Source organism: Ixodes scapularis, unplaced genomic scaffold (assembly GCF_016920785.2).
Source record: "Ixodes scapularis isolate PalLabHiFi unplaced genomic scaffold, ASM1692078v2 PGA_scaffold10__122_contigs__length_95168666, whole genome shotgun sequence".
NCBI classification, from domain to species: Eukaryota; Metazoa; Arthropoda; class Arachnida; order Ixodida; family Ixodidae; genus Ixodes; species Ixodes scapularis.
In genome coordinates, this window is record NW_024609836.1 from 19,823,038 (window position 1) to 19,839,689 (window position 16,652).

At 46.3% G+C, this 16,652-nt stretch overlaps 1 protein-coding gene across 1 annotated transcript in view; it reads right to left on the reverse strand.

The window, feature by feature from the left end:
• The window catches only part of LOC120846391 (spectrin beta chain, non-erythrocytic 1), a 289,174-nt gene that overhangs the window by 72,207 nt on the left and 200,315 nt on the right, over nucleotides 1-16,652 (reverse strand). Inside the window, exons 38-44 of the mRNA XM_040218123.3 lie at nucleotides 15,173-15,355; nucleotides 13,309-13,454; nucleotides 10,620-10,851; nucleotides 9,287-9,460; nucleotides 7,747-7,950; nucleotides 4,992-5,141; nucleotides 1,809-1,913 (exon numbers count right to left, since the gene is read on the reverse strand). Of these exons, the coding sequence (XP_040074057.1) occupies nucleotides 1,809-1,913; nucleotides 4,992-5,141; nucleotides 7,747-7,950; nucleotides 9,287-9,460; nucleotides 10,620-10,851; nucleotides 13,309-13,454; nucleotides 15,173-15,355 (1,194 nt within the window). The remainder of the gene's footprint in view (nucleotides 1-1,808; nucleotides 1,914-4,991; nucleotides 5,142-7,746; nucleotides 7,951-9,286; nucleotides 9,461-10,619; nucleotides 10,852-13,308; nucleotides 13,455-15,172; nucleotides 15,356-16,652) is intronic.

Genomic DNA, 16,652 nt, shown 5'->3' on the forward strand with positions numbered 1-16,652 from the left:
GCGTAGGATGGAAAGCTTCGACAAAAATTTCATATCCTGCTGGACTACATCTGCCACACTCGGGCAACCCTACCATTAACACCTTCGCAACTACTAGCGCCAAGATATGGCAGTATGCAGCTCAGAGTTTTCTCCTGGTCATGCACGGTGGCTTCGTCGAGACGACTGTTCTTTCGTCTCAAAATTTAGGGAATAATGGTCCGCATGCTGTAGGGAATAATGGTCCGCATGCTGCAAGTGCCAGCGTCTGTAGCAGTAAGTGTTCTAAAGCAAAAGCCTAAAACAAATGTCATCTTGCACGCTAGCTCGTCAACGCTTCACTTTTGGCTATTTATACTTAGAATCTTTTATACGGGGAAGGCATGCGCATGCGGCAGTGTGAGCGTAAAGCTTTTAGTCACTGCATTTGAAAAATCCATGAAACCCTAGCCATAAACAGGTTCGCAGTGAAACAATCGCAACCTTCAACAGTCTGCGTGGCAGTTGATACTTGCATCAGCAGCTCACACATCGGCCATTGATAGTTAACAGTAAAAACCCGCAACTTTCCACCATATTGTGCAAAAGAAGATACGGCTCAGTGAGCAGACGCATTCTGCTTGGACACCGCAAGTCTCATATTCCCTCTCATCGGAAGTCTCCCTAACATTCTGCGGCCCTGTGCTCACGCTGAAATCCAGAGGGGAACTGGCAAGAGGTGCTCCTCCCTTATAAACATCCCGAGGCAAGTGCCGCAGCGCTGCCACTGACGACTGATGATTTGTGGTTCTTCTAATTGGGTGGTCCCGCAGTGCTAGGTACCTAGTCTGTGGGGTTATCTTTGTTGTGCCAGCAGCCACCAGCTTTAGCCTCGCCTCAATAGTTTCCACTGTTCCCCTCCATCTTCCGTTGGCCATTAGCATTGAGCCGGTGGTTAGAACGGGCCCGAAGCAGAGTGCCCCTGCCAACATGCGCTCATGGTTCCCTCGAATGAGAGATGATGGGCGCACAGGTGCGTCCACCATCTCTCGGCCGACGGGTGAACTGTAGTTTTCTGCCTAGTGCAATGCCAACGCTGCAAATGCAGCTGGGAGGTTTCCATAATAGTTATTGCTCTAAAAAAATGGCAGCATACGTGGCATGTATTGGGTGGCAGCTTGTGCCACCTAGCCGACAACAGTGGCGGAACAAAGACCAATGGGCCACACACACGTCTCTGCCACCATCAGCTAAGTGGTGCAACCCATTGCCCAAAAAGTGGACCACTCATACGTATGTTGCCACCATTTCTTTTGTTTTTAGTATTATAAAAATTGCTGGGCACGCACTGCTGAAAGCAGTGGTGCCGGTAAATAAAATACTAATCCAGAAAAGTTGCTCGCTGCAGTTTTAGTATGTTTACCATGTTTATAGCTATGCCGCATTGCGGTAAAACACAGTGCATTTATTCCTCTCGGAAGCACAGTCAGCCTCATAGTCTGGTCAGTTTGGGATCCTAGTCTAATTTAACCAGTAGCTGGAGAGAGTCCCACTGGAGACCACATGAATTTGAGGCAGTAATCAAGCTTTTGACCAATGCAGAGCCAAAAACACAGAATACGTGACAAGGTCCGCATTCAATCGGGATTATGCGGTAAATACCAAACAGTTAACTAAACTTTCAGTGCCACTTTTTTTTTTTTTTTTAGCATTTCCCCCTAATTGGTTTTGATTCAAGAAACCTTGTTCGTGAGAGTGATAGAGGGTGCTCATAGAGCGATAGAGGTTCCCCATAGAGCAACTATAAACGGCGAGTTGCGCAAGGACAGTTCCCAGGAGTGCCCAGAGACCTTTTCGTCCTGGGTGGCCATGAGCTTCTCGAAGGCCTCGTGCTTCTTCACGTTGGCATCCACCTCCTCCACCGTGGTGCCCACCTCGGTGCCAGAGAGGTACACCTGCACAGCCACAAGTTTCTCGAGCGACCTGGAACAACTGCAATGCCTAAATCACTATGCAAAAAGAGCTGACAAGGCACGTTTAACCGGGGAAGATGTCACTGAACCAAACTGAAAAGATTGGCTGAAGAACACAAAATATAATGTCCAAGTCTTTTGGTTTCCTTTCAGGACTCACGTTTAAAGAGAGTCAAATATGTAAGGTGTCCACAATAGATCCTAAAGCTGTGGAACGAGCCATCGAGCTATCAAGAGATGGCATCACAAGTTACAACCATTGTGAACTCAGAAGTCCACGAACACGTCTGTCACTGACCCTGGCAAGTTTGTTGGCCTAATTTTTCGCAAGAAAGCTACGCCAGCAGTTTTCATCAGATAAAATGTGCCACTAAATACACATCCGGTTTGAGCTTTTTATTTTCAGGCGCCAATTTTTACGACTCATTCTGCAGTGCTAGGATCCATTACAGACACCCTATGTGCTTCGTACTTACCTGTACAGTAGCCGACCCATTTATTGGACGCCAAAATTTCAGACAGGCTTCATTATTCAGACAATTTTCCAGAACCGTCACTCACCCCCATAGAGTTAATGTAGGGGGAGTTCCCCAGAAAAAAGACCCGTGTTTTTCAGCCCAGGTAAATAAACCATGCATCACACAACGCTCAAACTCCGTGAGAATGTGACACTACCGGTATGGGCAGAATGGAAAAGTTTGAGAACATGACGTTACCTAAATCAAAAGATAACTGAGAAAAACAAACTTTCTTTATGAACCGACGCCTGCCTAAACCTAATTTCATAAAAAAAAAAAGACATTGGTGGTGCCTGTAACATCTATTAAAGTGAAACAAATTTGTTAGTGTTTTTCACTGATATAAATCCCACGAGCGTTCACAATATAATTTCTTCCTCCAACAATATTAGCGCTTAGGTGGACGTCGGCTCAGAAAAATTTTGTTCTTCTCAATTATCTTTTGTTCCAGGCAACGTCATCTTCTCAAACTTTCGTGTTCTATCCCAACCACTAGCTTCACATTCTCACGAAGTTTGATTTTTCTGCGATGCATAGTTTACTTATCCGAGCCGAAAAACACCATTTTTTTTCTTGAGAACTCCCTGTATAATAGCGGCAGGAAATCCGGACAGTGTATGCCTTGTTGCTCGCTTTTTTGGACGTTTTGAGCAGCCACCATACTACCACCACGAACCGAACAGCCACCATTTTTGTTTGTTTCGGTTTATCCTGTAGTCTCGACACTGCGTTCTACATATGTACTTTGCCAGGGGGCGCCGTCCATGCAATACAGAAGCTTGATTAAGCCTATAACCGGAATCATTGCCTCTTTTTCTCGAAATTAGGATGGACTTGATCGGTGCTTTTTTTTTTTTCTTTTTTTCAGATGTTCACAGAGGGTCATTTAAATGTCTGGGTACCGCTTTGACATCAATTGCTGCTCTTCGTTTATAGTTTCGTTTATGAACAACTTGACCGACACTGTCGTGCCATTCAAATGCACTCCTACGGGCCGTTGTGCGACCGTCCAATGCGGACCACTGAAATGCAAAAAGATCTGATCACAAAGAGGTGAAGCACCGTCCAACAAGCTACCGACCTGTTTTTCCAACGATTTAGTATATAAAGTGCCAATACAGAGGGTTTCTTTCTGGACTGCTCAATTATTCGGACTTGTTCGCGATCCCAATCGAATCCAAATATTGGTTGGAGATTGTATCGAGTTCATTCCTGGTGCCATGCATAGTGAAGTCACAATAAAAAAATGTAAGCTTACACGTATAATGCCACTAATGTGAACTAAAATTTCAAGCTCACAAAATAGGGCTGGAGCTACAGTCAGGACGCTGCAGAGCCCAGAAACACCACTCATACAGCAATATCCCTAATGAATGGTCGTATTTTCGGAAAAGAATTGCACGATTGAAGACGGCCGACGAGACATGTGACATCACGATTCTCATTCCCTCTCCTCCTCGCTTCGTCCCGTCAAGCTGGTGAACCGAAGCGAGGAGGAGAGAAGCGAGGCCGCTTCCTCTCATTCTCCACTTTTCCAGGAGGATTGTGATGTCAGAGGTCTTTGCTTGACCACGCCTTTCTTTTGCAGAAATACAGCCATTTGTTTGAGATATCGATGCATGAGTGAGGTATTGGAATTCGTAGCGTCTTTAACACTTCTGCGCCCTCATTTTGCGAAATCCAAATTTTGATGCAGTATCCCTTTCAATACCCTCGAGTAACAATCATCCAAATACACGTTCGTACAACATCCATCGATACTGAAACATGCAGGAGTGAGTTTTAATGCACGATAACCCCACAGCTCCGATGTTGCGAAGCGTTTGGTACGTTACCCAGTTTTGCCGTCGAATGCAGCGATCTCTAAATGATGCATTAATCACGCTACAATTACATTTAGCATTTCGGAAATAAGAAGTTAGAAGGCAAAGCAAGATTATCATCTATGAAGCAGTCACAGTAAAACGAATGTGGCACCAGGCCGACAACTCCAAAAGTGGTTGGTCTATTTTGCTTTTAAAAATAAGTATGTATGAAAATTCGTCCTCTAAAACACGGATTACCAAACCGGGTTCCTAGGAACAGTCCCAGAACACTCTCAAGGATTCCTTCAGCTCCCAAACTTTGGAGACAGCCCCAGCTTAAGCACTATATTTAGCGAATCTAGGCCACCTATCGATCGACGCACGTCTAGAGTCGCACATTCCCCGGTACATTCATCATTGTTTCCTAGCTCCGTAGGCTCCCCAACTGCTTTAGCACATCGATTCTGAGGCCGGGAGGGGTTCCTTGGCTGTGGGTCGAGGCAGGTCCTCGAAATATAGAAGTTTGAGAGCCCCCTACCCAATGTCCCTCTGCGTCGAGTTACGGGTCCTCTCATCCATCTCGGGGCCAGGCTGTCCACCAAATTACTCTTTTCAAATTCCCCGACCTTTCCGGGGTTTCCCCGGAAAAGTCCAAGTTTTCCGGATCAATGGATGCCCTGCAGGGCTGATCCGATAGAAGGTACGGATGCATGGCGGAGCATGAGAGGGGTCCCCACCTCCTGCTGAGCGCTGAGGGTGTCCAGCTGCTTGGCGTCCCTGAGGAAGAAGTGCAGGTCCAGCAGCTGGTCCAGGTAGACCTTCTTCCGCTGCCAGGACAGATGCAGGGCGTCCCGGGCCTGCAACAGCTGCGCCAGTCGCTCCTGGATCTGCGCACCCGGGTTTGGAGGCAAACGGCTTAGCTGGGCTGTGCCCCTGCCAGCATGTGCCTTCGAGCACCCAGTGATAAGATTGCTTTGAGTCGTTTTGCAGCAGCTCTTGGAGCAGCGGAAAGAGCTTTTGAAGCATAAGCGCGCACTAATTTTAATTCCTAACGCTGCAAATACCGTAAAAACCCGCATATAATACGAGGTTTTTTTCAAATTTTGTTATGTAAAATTTGCGGTTCGTATTATACGTGGGTCCCAACAATTTTCAGCTTCTATGAGGCGTGATCTGACGCAGTTTGACGTGGTTTTGGTTTCGTAGCAATTTTAGCGTTCAAAACAGCTATCATCATCATTAAAATCACAATGTCCGAGAAGCCACCATGTGTCCGCGGTCAGGCTAGGCAATGGCGTCGGTGCGAATCGCCGAAAACGATGCTCGGCCGCCTTCAAAAGAAAAGTAATTTTGGTTGCGGAAGACATCGGCGACAGTGCTGCCGGGCGACAATTCGCCGAAAATGAAGGCGGCATCCGCGGATGGAGACGACGAAATCAAGCTCTGTTCCCGTGCAACGGAACGAGAAGAAGCTTTGGAGGCCCAAAAAATGGACTGCTCGCCGACATCGAGGCAAGTCTCGGCGACTTTGTAAAAGAGCAGTCGCCATAGACATCAAGCTGCTGTAAGAGAGGGCCAGAGAACTTTGATGAGCCGACATTGGGTACACTGGGTTGTTCGCTTTACACGCCGCGCCGGGCTTTCACTGCGTCGGTGCACGCCCGTCGCTCGCTCTTTCAAGAAGTACGGAATTTCAAATGTGCTCGACGGCACTAAAGACGACTGCCTTAGGGAGGAGGCATCGGACAAGGAGTCTGATGGAAGTGATGACAGTGATTAAGGTTCAGTTACGACACAAATATATGTTTTTCTTAAGACTTCCTGGGTTGCATTTTACGCAGAATATTTTCGCGGTCCTTAAATTGTTTCATATTATACGCGGATAAAAATTTTTTTTTTTCATCGCGGTCCTCAAATTATGCCTCGTATTATACACGGATTCATATTATATGCGGGTTTTTACGGTATTATGTTAAGATTCATGTGTTGACCTGTTCAACTAGGCAGTGTCTACTTTGCCTTGTCAAATGTGCAACCTTTTCTTAGCACCGATCGCGCAGCAGGATCGATTCTCCCAAAGACAGAACTAGCCGTTTAGTTGCTGTGGTTAATGGTTATTTTAGGTACAGAATCCCAGTGAAATATTGTTAGAATACAATAATTTTAGTACCTAAATTTGTTTCCTTTCAGTTAAAATGGTAAAAAAAATGTGCATGGTAGGAAGCACACAATCCATTGCAAACTAAAAGTAAAGATTTTTTCTTGATTAATATAAGCATATGCTTTGCTATTGAACAGAAGCATTAAACTGAAATCAGTATAATAATGTCTCCTTTTGCTATATCTACATTAGAGGGCCAAGTGAGCAAAGGTGAAGCACTTGTAAGCTCCGGTGTTACCATTCAGTGGCTGCGGATGCTGGTAACCCACGAACGTACTACTACAGCTTACAGCAAATGGGGAGCCCCTTGGGAGCATGTGCTTCCTGATCATTTTACCCTTTCGCATCTCTACAACTCGTCAGTGCACCGAAATGCCACTATGATGTCCCAAGTGCAAATAAACTGCAAAGGCGTCTTCAGTGCCGACACGGCTGCAAGCGAGACGCTTTGGAAAGTCTTCCCTGCGTGAGTTCTCGTGCAAAGAGTGCATTCAGCAGAGCCATGCACTCAAACCCGTGCCCTCGCGTGCACTTAACGCAATTTGCGAGATGACATATACGGTGAAAAGTTGGTGACGTGCCCGCAAAGTAAATGTGGCGACTCAATCTGAAGTAGGGTGCTCCCGATTTCTGACGAGAGCGCGTACGAGCGACCTGTTTCTAGACTGTGCGTTGTTTATAAAATAGCATTCTTAGTAAATGGAACCACTTTGGTCCACGTTCATATGCAAGAGTATCCATGTACCTTGCTTGTCGACACCGATGAGGGCAGCGTGTATGCTTCGACGGCGAACGTGTATGATTTGCACTGCTGGCAAGACGACATCACTGTCGACGCGCTCGAGTTTGCGATTGTGCCATCGGAAAGGACAGGCAAAGCTTCCAGATTGTTTCGCCACATGCTATGGTCCGACGTCAAAAAATGCAATCGTTGCGTCGTTTCTCTGGTGGGCTACACGCTGGATCGACGCGCTGGCATGGCTCTCCGAGTTCAACCTAAGAAAGATGACCGACCGGATGTATGCGCTCACTGTTGCCAGATGTCCGAGCAATTTTGTGTATCTCCTATACCTGCACTCTCGTGACACACTCCGCATGGCACTTATTCATTATTCACCCGAATATTTGTAAATTAATAGAATGCTTGACTACGGACACGAAATATATATACGAGTATGAATCAAATATTAAAAATATTCTATTCGCATTCAAAATTTGGAGTCTTCACGAGCCCGCTAAAGGTGATTGAACAACGATTATCGTTTTTCTTCTTCATAATTCTCACTTTCCAAGGCCCAAACAACGGTGAAATCCCAGCTGGGGGTACGTACCTCTGCGGCGGCGTAGTGCCGCTCGTCCATCATCATCTTGCCAAACTTGAGGACGTCACCGAAGGTCTCCTCCCGGGCCTCGATCTCCGCCATGACCTGGTCGTGCTCCGACTTGAGCGTCTGGGCCCCCGTGGCGCTCCGTACCGTCTCCTGGGCACCCAGCTCCGAGCAGAGCCCGCGAGACCAGGTCTCCAGGTCGCGGACCTGCAGTGAGCATCGGACGCCAGAGTTCGGATCTGCGACGAATGCATCTGACGAAGCCTACGGCATTACAGCCAAGGACCGGGCCTGCGCCTCTGCCCCAAACGTTCTCGCTAGAGAATCCACGCAATGCCGCCTAGCTAGCGTCGACGTCGCCGCCGGCGTGTTTTGCAGCGTCTTGCAACGAGCAGGATGCTAGCAAGCGGCGACGTCGAGACAGACGTGCCTGCCACTTTGCGGCGACTCCCATCGAGCTTCGGTGCATCTGCCGTTTGAAGCGGGTCAGAGATCTGCTAACAATGGCGTTGTGCGCAGACCTGTTCTTCTAGCTGGTATTGCCTACAGTTCATTGCAGGACCCAAACAGCGGCCCCGGCCACTAAACTCTCTGCTCGCCACGATTGGTGTCTTCATCCAGTATTCCCTCTGCTAAAGTGTAGAGAGGGCTTTGTGAGAGGAGCTTGTGTTGCTATTCTTAACCCGCAACAAATTCAATAACGCAAGGCTCTCGAGACAAGGCAATTTCCTCGAGGTGCGTCGCTTTAAGATATCGAGCATGCACCCACCGTCGCAATAAGCGCTCACCTCGGATTTTTGAGCCCATTTAGCCGACCGAGATGCTCCTCAAAGTCGGCCGCTTCTCCGAGCACGCCGATGGACGCAATGAAGCTCAATGCACGCGTGCCGGTGCTAAGCTGTGAAGCCTACCCTACTGTGTGCCTCTTCTGCACTTTCGCTTTTGGACCTTACAAGTGCCTGTGCCCCCGTTTTTTTATCATTATCGCCGACTTTTGGGAGGCCACCTGCCTGGGATATTACACCACATCGTTATGCTGTGTTTTAGAACTTTTCCTCTCGCCATCTTTTTCAGCGTCCTTGCTTTTGTCACTATCCAACATTTCTCTTTACATTTTTTGTATTTGTATTTAACTCTGTAGTACCGGGCCATTGGTCCCAACACCTTGGTTGGGACCAATGGGTTTACTGAATACTTCAAAATTTACTTGTCTGCCCCAATCCTCTGTATTCCATGTCCTAACAAAAAGCTTACCAACGTTTGTTTGCTGAAGTATCCCTACAAACAAAATCATAGCACCCATGGCCACAGCTATGTATAGCGTGGCACTCCAAACTAATACAACCAATAAATTTGTAAACAAGTTCCATTACATGAAACTGAACAAAGAAAACGAGGAATTCTTTTGGCTTTTGGAAAAAATGGCTGTGGATCCCTAGAGATTCAAAATGATTGAAAAGCCCCGATCGACATCACCCAATGCATCACACTACAAAGATTCAGGCTGAGGCCCGGAGCGCTCTAGACAACAAAACGAGCGCACCATGGAGAGGAACTTCTGGAACTGGAGAGACTCCTTGAGCTGCTCCTTGCGCCTGGCCACCTTGTCCTGGAGTGCGGACCACTGGTCCACCACCAGGCGCTGCTGCTCCGCAATGTGCTCCGCATTGCCTCCCGGGTAGGCCGCCTGTAGCCGCACACTGTCGTCCACCAGCACCTGCATTGGGGGGACAAGGATGACTCTGGGCACATGAAGCAGAAAGAGGGGGTTTCAGAGTGCTACTGAGGATGCATACAACAAATGAGCCAATGAATGGGGGGCAAGGAAGCTTTTCACAAAACTGTATCTTAGGCGGTCCATTTAACCCACTCTCAAACTACATGAGCGTAGGTGTCTGGAAAAAAAAAATGCCCCAAAACTCCAGTTATTTCCAGGAATGACAATGGAAACAAATGGTCTGGTTCATGACTCACAAAGGGCACTACATGGAATCTTGAAAGCTTCTTTGAGACCCAAAAGTAGATTCATCTAAGAGTAGCAGCATACACCGTCTGTCTTTCTCACTGTGCATGATATATTTTTCTTTTGCATAATGTTTTTTTAAAATAAAACCTACATTCACAAATTTTGAGTACAAAAATGAAAGGACGATCCATTGGTGGATCCTTAGAAAATGTGTTAGCATAACCCTTAAGGAATTTGCTACACATGTCCCCCCTTGAGAAACACTAACGCTGACCCCTTCACTTTTCTTGTTTGCTTCCTCTATTTTTTGCAGCCTTTTTTTTCGCTTTGTTACAAGGTCAGCGTTACATTTCCCAGAGAAAGACATGAGGGTTTGCGTAGCACAACGCAGGTATTTTTTGTTTCTGGATGAGGCTCAAAGTACATGAATGTGTAATTGTAAGAGATTGGTGGAAAAGAGGAGTTTCAAGGTGCTGAGTGCGTTTACTGAGCCAGGTAAGGTGACATTGACGAGAAAAATTTCCTGAAATAACATGAAGCAAAACTGCAAATGTGCGTTGCGAGTTCAAGGTCCACTCTGTCGTGGTCGCGGAAGCGGCCGCGACTGCCATTGAAGGAAAGATTGAATTCATTCAGAATGTTGCCTCGACGACAATGTCATGTGCGTTGCCCTTTCAATTACAAAGAGTGGCAAATTTCAACTGCAGCGTGCTGAAATGAAATACTTGAATATATCCTTACCTAGAAATGGTGATTGGAAGGTACTTGTTAAGCTCATTGCATCCGCTAAAGGAATATTTGTTACTAGTCGTTGGTCACAAAAGCTATCAATCATTGAAATGGACGGAGACTCGTTTTAAGCACCACGTTCCCGGCAAGCCCCCTGCGCGAGAAAAAGCGGCCCCCGCACCTGCAGCTGTGCCTCGAGCGCCACAAGGTCGTTCTCGAAGCCCTCCTGGCGCCGCACCATGCCCTGGGTGGCGTCCAGGTCCTTGCCGGTCTCTTCTGGGATGGCGGCGTACTTCTCCTGGATGCGGCTCAGGGCGTCTCCCACGTCCCGGTTAAAGCGGTGGATCTCCCCCGCAGCCTGCAGCTTCTGGTCTCGGGACGCCAGCGCCTCGCTCAGGCCACGCCACAGCTCCCTGGAAGGGAGCGTCGCTCCATCCTCAACCCATCCGTCCTCCTCGTTTTGCAACAATCGCGCGCACTATGGAAACAAACTAGTTACAACGTGTAGCCGAAAAAATTTAGAGTGATTTTTCGGCTCAAATATAAACCATGCGCCGCCAAATGCTCAGTCTCCACCTAAACGAAGCACTAGCAGTTTCGATCTAGTGCCACATTTTTAGAACTAGACGTTATCCAAAGGTCATGGAGGAACCTTGGCTACCCTTAACGATAAACACAAGGGGCACCTGCTACAAACCTTGTGACACGGGAGCTGATAACATGAATCACGGACACAGCAAATGAGCGTCTAACAAAGCGATAAACACTCGGGAATTCGCAACAAACTTCTGTGTCAAGGGGAAAGGATCTTGCAGACTGCAGATGCAGCAGATTTGTGCTTCGTAGTGCAATAAACACGCAAAAACCGAAAACTTGCGCGGCACAAGAACCGATATCGTGCGTGCAAATCATGGACAAATTATGCGGGAACCTGCTATGAACTCGCATGTCAAGGAAACCGATAATGCGCAAAATGTTTGGTTGGACTAGTTGGTTTATGACTAAATAGAAGCGCCGAAGGACAGATATCGCAAGCAAAGATTGCGGACGAACACGGGGGAACCTGCTGTGAACCCGCTTGTCACACGTACCAGTACCGCAAACCGAGCAGTTGACGTGCTTTCCATCGGACATTGTGTGATGTCTGACAGGAATCGGGGGATGGGCGATGTTTAGGTATTTTTACGTTATGGATATTTAGCCAGAAAAACGGGATGGGTGATCTCTCGGGGAAGGGTGCCCTTACGGGGTTTTACGGTGTGCATCCCTGGCTTATGCGACGTCCCACATTTTATGACGACTGAAAACATTTGAAAGTGGAACGGACAGGCATAACAAGATAGACAAACAATGTTTGAATTTAGACATTGTCCTTTATGCCTATCTTTCCAACTTGAATGTTTCCGGGTTCTTTGCCCCTGTCTCACATCGTTATGATAAACTTCCACCACTGCACTTTCCCCCACTCTGTTTTTCTCAAAGAAAAGTGCACAAATTTTCCTTTAATATCAGTCAAAGATATTTATCGAGCAAAGCACTATTGGCGGGTTACGTTAGTGGATTTTGTGGGCTAGTTTACTGGGATATTAAATTTGCCTCAAACTTGCTTATATAGCACAATATCCTACGTCAACTAAGAATTTTCCAAGGAATATTCTTGACTGGACAGTTTTTTTAATGGGCCAGCTTCCTCCCATTCATTTCCTATAACCCAGCTGAAGCTAGACACAAAAAAAAGGACTGTATCAGAAAGTTTTGAACTTTCACATTGAAAGCTAAATCAATAAAAAGGCAAAATTAAAAAGTCCTGCCTTTTCAATTTTGCAGAACTTGAGAAACACTCCTAAAGTGCATTCAAAGTTTTCAAACTGAAGCACACGGGAGAAGCAACGAGTTGGAGAAAGTGCCGCGCAGAGGAGAGCGAGGGAAAACGAGAGACGAAAGAACGATGGAATGAGCGAAAACGCCGAGGCATTTCACAACCCGAGGAGGAGAAGGGAAAGCGCTGTCTCCTGCTCCTTCCCGGCACGGTGGCTGTCTAGGGCTGCCGGCGACGTATTTTTGGATCCTCTGAAACACCGCGCAGAACTCTTCCGCGTTACCACACCGCCGCCCCCTTCCTGATGTAGCCATTGAATTCATCACACGTTTCCCGCCGAACGTCATATGATGCAAGACGCGTAGAATCATGTCGCGTAAACCAAACTTTTAATACATTACTTCTATGGAGAGTTTGTCCGGACCAGGCAAATTCGTCACAAAATGCGGGATACCGCATAAACTGGAGACGCATAATCAAGTACATAAAATTGAAAGAATAAAACACGGAGGACAAGCACAGGACAACCACCTGTGCTTGTCCTCCGTGTTTTATTCTTTCAATTTTATGTATCCATGTTCAACCCGCTCGCCTTCACCAGCATAATCGAGGTTCCACTGTATTTTGATTTTCATTTCTGTACCCCTTTAAAGTATGTGTCACGTTTTAAACAACCCCAAAAAAAAAGACATTCACAAACTTGCCCCTGAATCCCTTAGAGATCCAGCATACAGATTGTCATTAGGAAGGAGCTTTTTTTCTCTTTGTTGACACGGATTCAGCGGCAAAGACTTGCTCATTGTGTTGACACCGTGAAACAAGTTATTATGGCTGCCTTTTGATGCTTCCCAAGTTACGCTAGATGAACCCACGTGGGTTCTTGGCAGGTTGCCCGCTTTGTGCTGCCTGGGAAGCACATTGCACGTAACGGAAAGTCACGTGCAATATGCACTCAGACAAAACTTTCTGTTGCACGCAACTTTTCGTTTCACGCAAGGTGCAACTCGGCGCGCGCTCGTGCCTGAAAACAGAGAGAGACGAGGGTGCTCACTCCAGACGATCTAGGCGCCTCTCGATCTCGCCTGAACGGGCCACCTCTGCCGTGATGAGGCGCCTCCCGAGGTCGGCACACTGCTCCAGCCGCTTCTCCCCCGTGTCCACCACCAGCTTCCGGTCTTCAAACTTGGCTTGCAAGACCTGGCAACAATTAACAAAGCCACAAGCGACACGTTACGACAAACAAAGTACTACCATAGCTTCCAGAACATGGTCTGTAGACAATGCAAGTTCCGAAGTCGACTACAAATCCGGTACAGACAAGACTATACAAAGAGGTGTTTTGTAAATCATACTAGCTACTCTTTCGAAGTGAGTACTATTCATAAAGGGGACAAAATGCCAATGCGCGATAGACATGCAACGAACTCATACCGACTTTGAGGATGACCTTCAGTGAACGACATCGTCCATAACCAGAAACTTGTTTGCTTCCCCAGTCAAACGTTTGACGATGGTACAAACAACCATTTCGCATAGATATAGTACAGTCGAATCTCGTTGATTCAAACTCGAGGGGGACCAGAAATTTGTTTGAATAAATCAAAGTTTGAATTACCGGGAGTTCCCTCCCATAGAGATGCATAGAATGGGACCTGCATGATAGTTTAAATTATCTGCAAGTTTGAATTAACGAGATTCCATTGTACTTATATGTGATCTCCCAAATACTGCAGAACCTTCGCGCTAGTGAAGTGCTGTTCCAGGGTCACCTCATAAGTGGCACCAGCATGCCAATGAGAGAGCCTGTATTACAGAGTGTCCAACCGCTCGACCTATGGGCCGCGTTTGCGATACGAGCTGCAAGGAATGCATGGATCGTTCGCAAACGTCTACACTTCCCTCCTTGCCCCGCTATGATGCAGCGTATGTGCACTCATGACCAATCTTTATGAGAGGCATCCGCTGTTCACTAAAAAACGCTCCCCACGGTTTGAGACGAACCATGCCTCCAATCTTAAGGGGGGACACTACCCAGAAAAAAAATTTTCCGCAAAAAAAGTTGATTTTGAAAAATGGCATATTTACATCCACCAGCACCTGGAGAGTACTTCCAGAAAGTTTCATTAGTTTACACCGCATAGTTAATTTTTTATAAATTATTTTCGGTCCATTGAAGCTAAAGAAAAGGTAGGGGTTGGAACACTTTGAACACATTTTTCTCCGTTCCACATTTTGGCATAAATTTCATTTAAGGAAAACTATCGTTTGTTAATGGGACAAGAGGGAAGACTCGCTTATTGTTTTTCCTAAGTGGAATTTTATGGGCAGTGCAACTATGGAATTGCTTTTTGACTTGGTGGATGTCTTTTATAAAAGATGTTAAGATCTTGTGCTTGACATAAAAGGCAAGAAAATTTATTTGATTTTTCACTGTGATGTTAGCATAAAGTAAATTCCTTATTGGAAATTTTCTTTTCACAGCTGCACTCTCTAGGCATTCTACTGCAGATCCAGAGTAGAAAAATGTTCGGTATTACATTAGTTTCCTAATGATAGTTTTCCTAAACAAAGTCGGTGTGTTCCTGATAAAAATTACTACAAGTTATTTTACAACTCATGTACACTGATGCAACTTTGCACTGCATTCTGCCTTACAACTTCCAGTATATACTCTAAATTTCATTGATATTAAGCCATAGGTTAAAAAGTTAACTCTATTGGGTAGTGTCCCCCCTTAAGGGCCTCAATTGAGCTAGGTGGTACATACTTCGTATTGGTCTCCTTTTAATTCTTTCCCTCAACACAAGTTCAAGCTTTTGGAAACAAAGCGCAGCAATAAACACTCGTCTCGACACAAGACTATCTCGGAGTTGTAACGCTCGAAGTAAGCGAGGACCAGCTTCGAGTTCTCTCACCAAGAGGTGTTCGTAGTCCTTGCCGTAGTCTTCGGATAGAGCAGCTTGGGTCTGTTCGCTGATCCAGTCTTCGAGCTCGTCGCTCTCCCGGAAGAACTCGTGGGTGTGCTTGGCCTCCATCAGCCGCTGCCTGCGGGCATTCGACAGCCTCTGCAGGTTCTTCATCTCCTGGTTCACCGTGTGCTGAAGGAGAGACACGCATCTGAGCAGAGGGCCACCCATGTACAAGCTAGTGTACCCTCATCCCACCTCAAGGGGGACAGCACTTGTCTTGCAAAAAGAATGCTAAGATAAAGGAGTGCTAAAGCAACCTGACTGAATTAAGACCCAGAAGAATCTTATTCAAGCTCACCTAAGCTAGCTCAAGCAACGCTGTCTCCCTTACTTAAAAACAGAAACAAGAGTGATTGTTAAGGGCCTACTATATATCAGCCTAAGGTGATTTGATCTGATTCTTTTAGTACAGTAGAAAATCAATGATACAATCACGGTTAATTCATATTTCAAGATGATACAAATTTTTTACAAGTCCCGCCCAGTGTGTTGTGTACAATATATGTTACATTTCAGGATAGTATGAATGCTTTCTCAGGCCACGGTGGACGATACAGACAATTGTTCCGTCTGCGCTGTCTGCGCAGACGAAACAATGCAGCGCCCACCCCATGCCTTGCGCCGTGTGCCTGGCAATCCTACGTCACTCAGTTGCTGGTATCTCATTAGTCTACAAAAATATTAAGAAACTGCTGCTTTTTTTTTTTTTTTTTTTCTTGCTTTGCCGTTAGCGGTTAGTCATTCTGTCATCACCGCATTAGTGCAGGTCGTTTTAAAGTGTACTCCTATGGAAGAGAAAATGCATCTGCCAGAGCCAACAAACGAATCACTTTTGGTCGACGAATCATGTCATGTAAGCGGAAAGCACCTTCATTTAATAAGAAGCTTGAAATCCTCAAGTCGACGAAGAACCGAAGAGGAAGTACACCGACCTAGTAAGGGAGCTAGGCTTAGCACCATCGACACAGTGTGCCATTGTTGGAAAACAGAATGTTATCATAAAAAATGCACAATGCTTTCGGTGTAAACGTCATGCAAGCAAAGATTGCTCAACATGTGACGCTATAGGAAATCCTGTTGAGATGCTTTAAAGAAATTATCGCCATCGATGGGCGAACCTCTGCATGCACTCGACATTCTACAGCGGCCCGTGAGCCCGGTAAATGTCAGTGAGGACACCAGTGTGCGATTTTACTCGTTTCAAAAAAGTCAGAGGAGTGATATCGAGGGGAAAAAATGCCAGAAAAGAGTAACAACCTTCTTCACCCAAAGTAAAAAAAAAAAAAAAAAAAAATTTGGTCGGTGCATAGGTATGCTGCATAAATTTCTGCACAACTGTGTGTGGGTGGCACAAGAAATGAGAGGGGTTAATGCTTTGCCAAGCCGCGCTTGAGACTCGCGTGAATTGCCCGTATTGCACAGGACG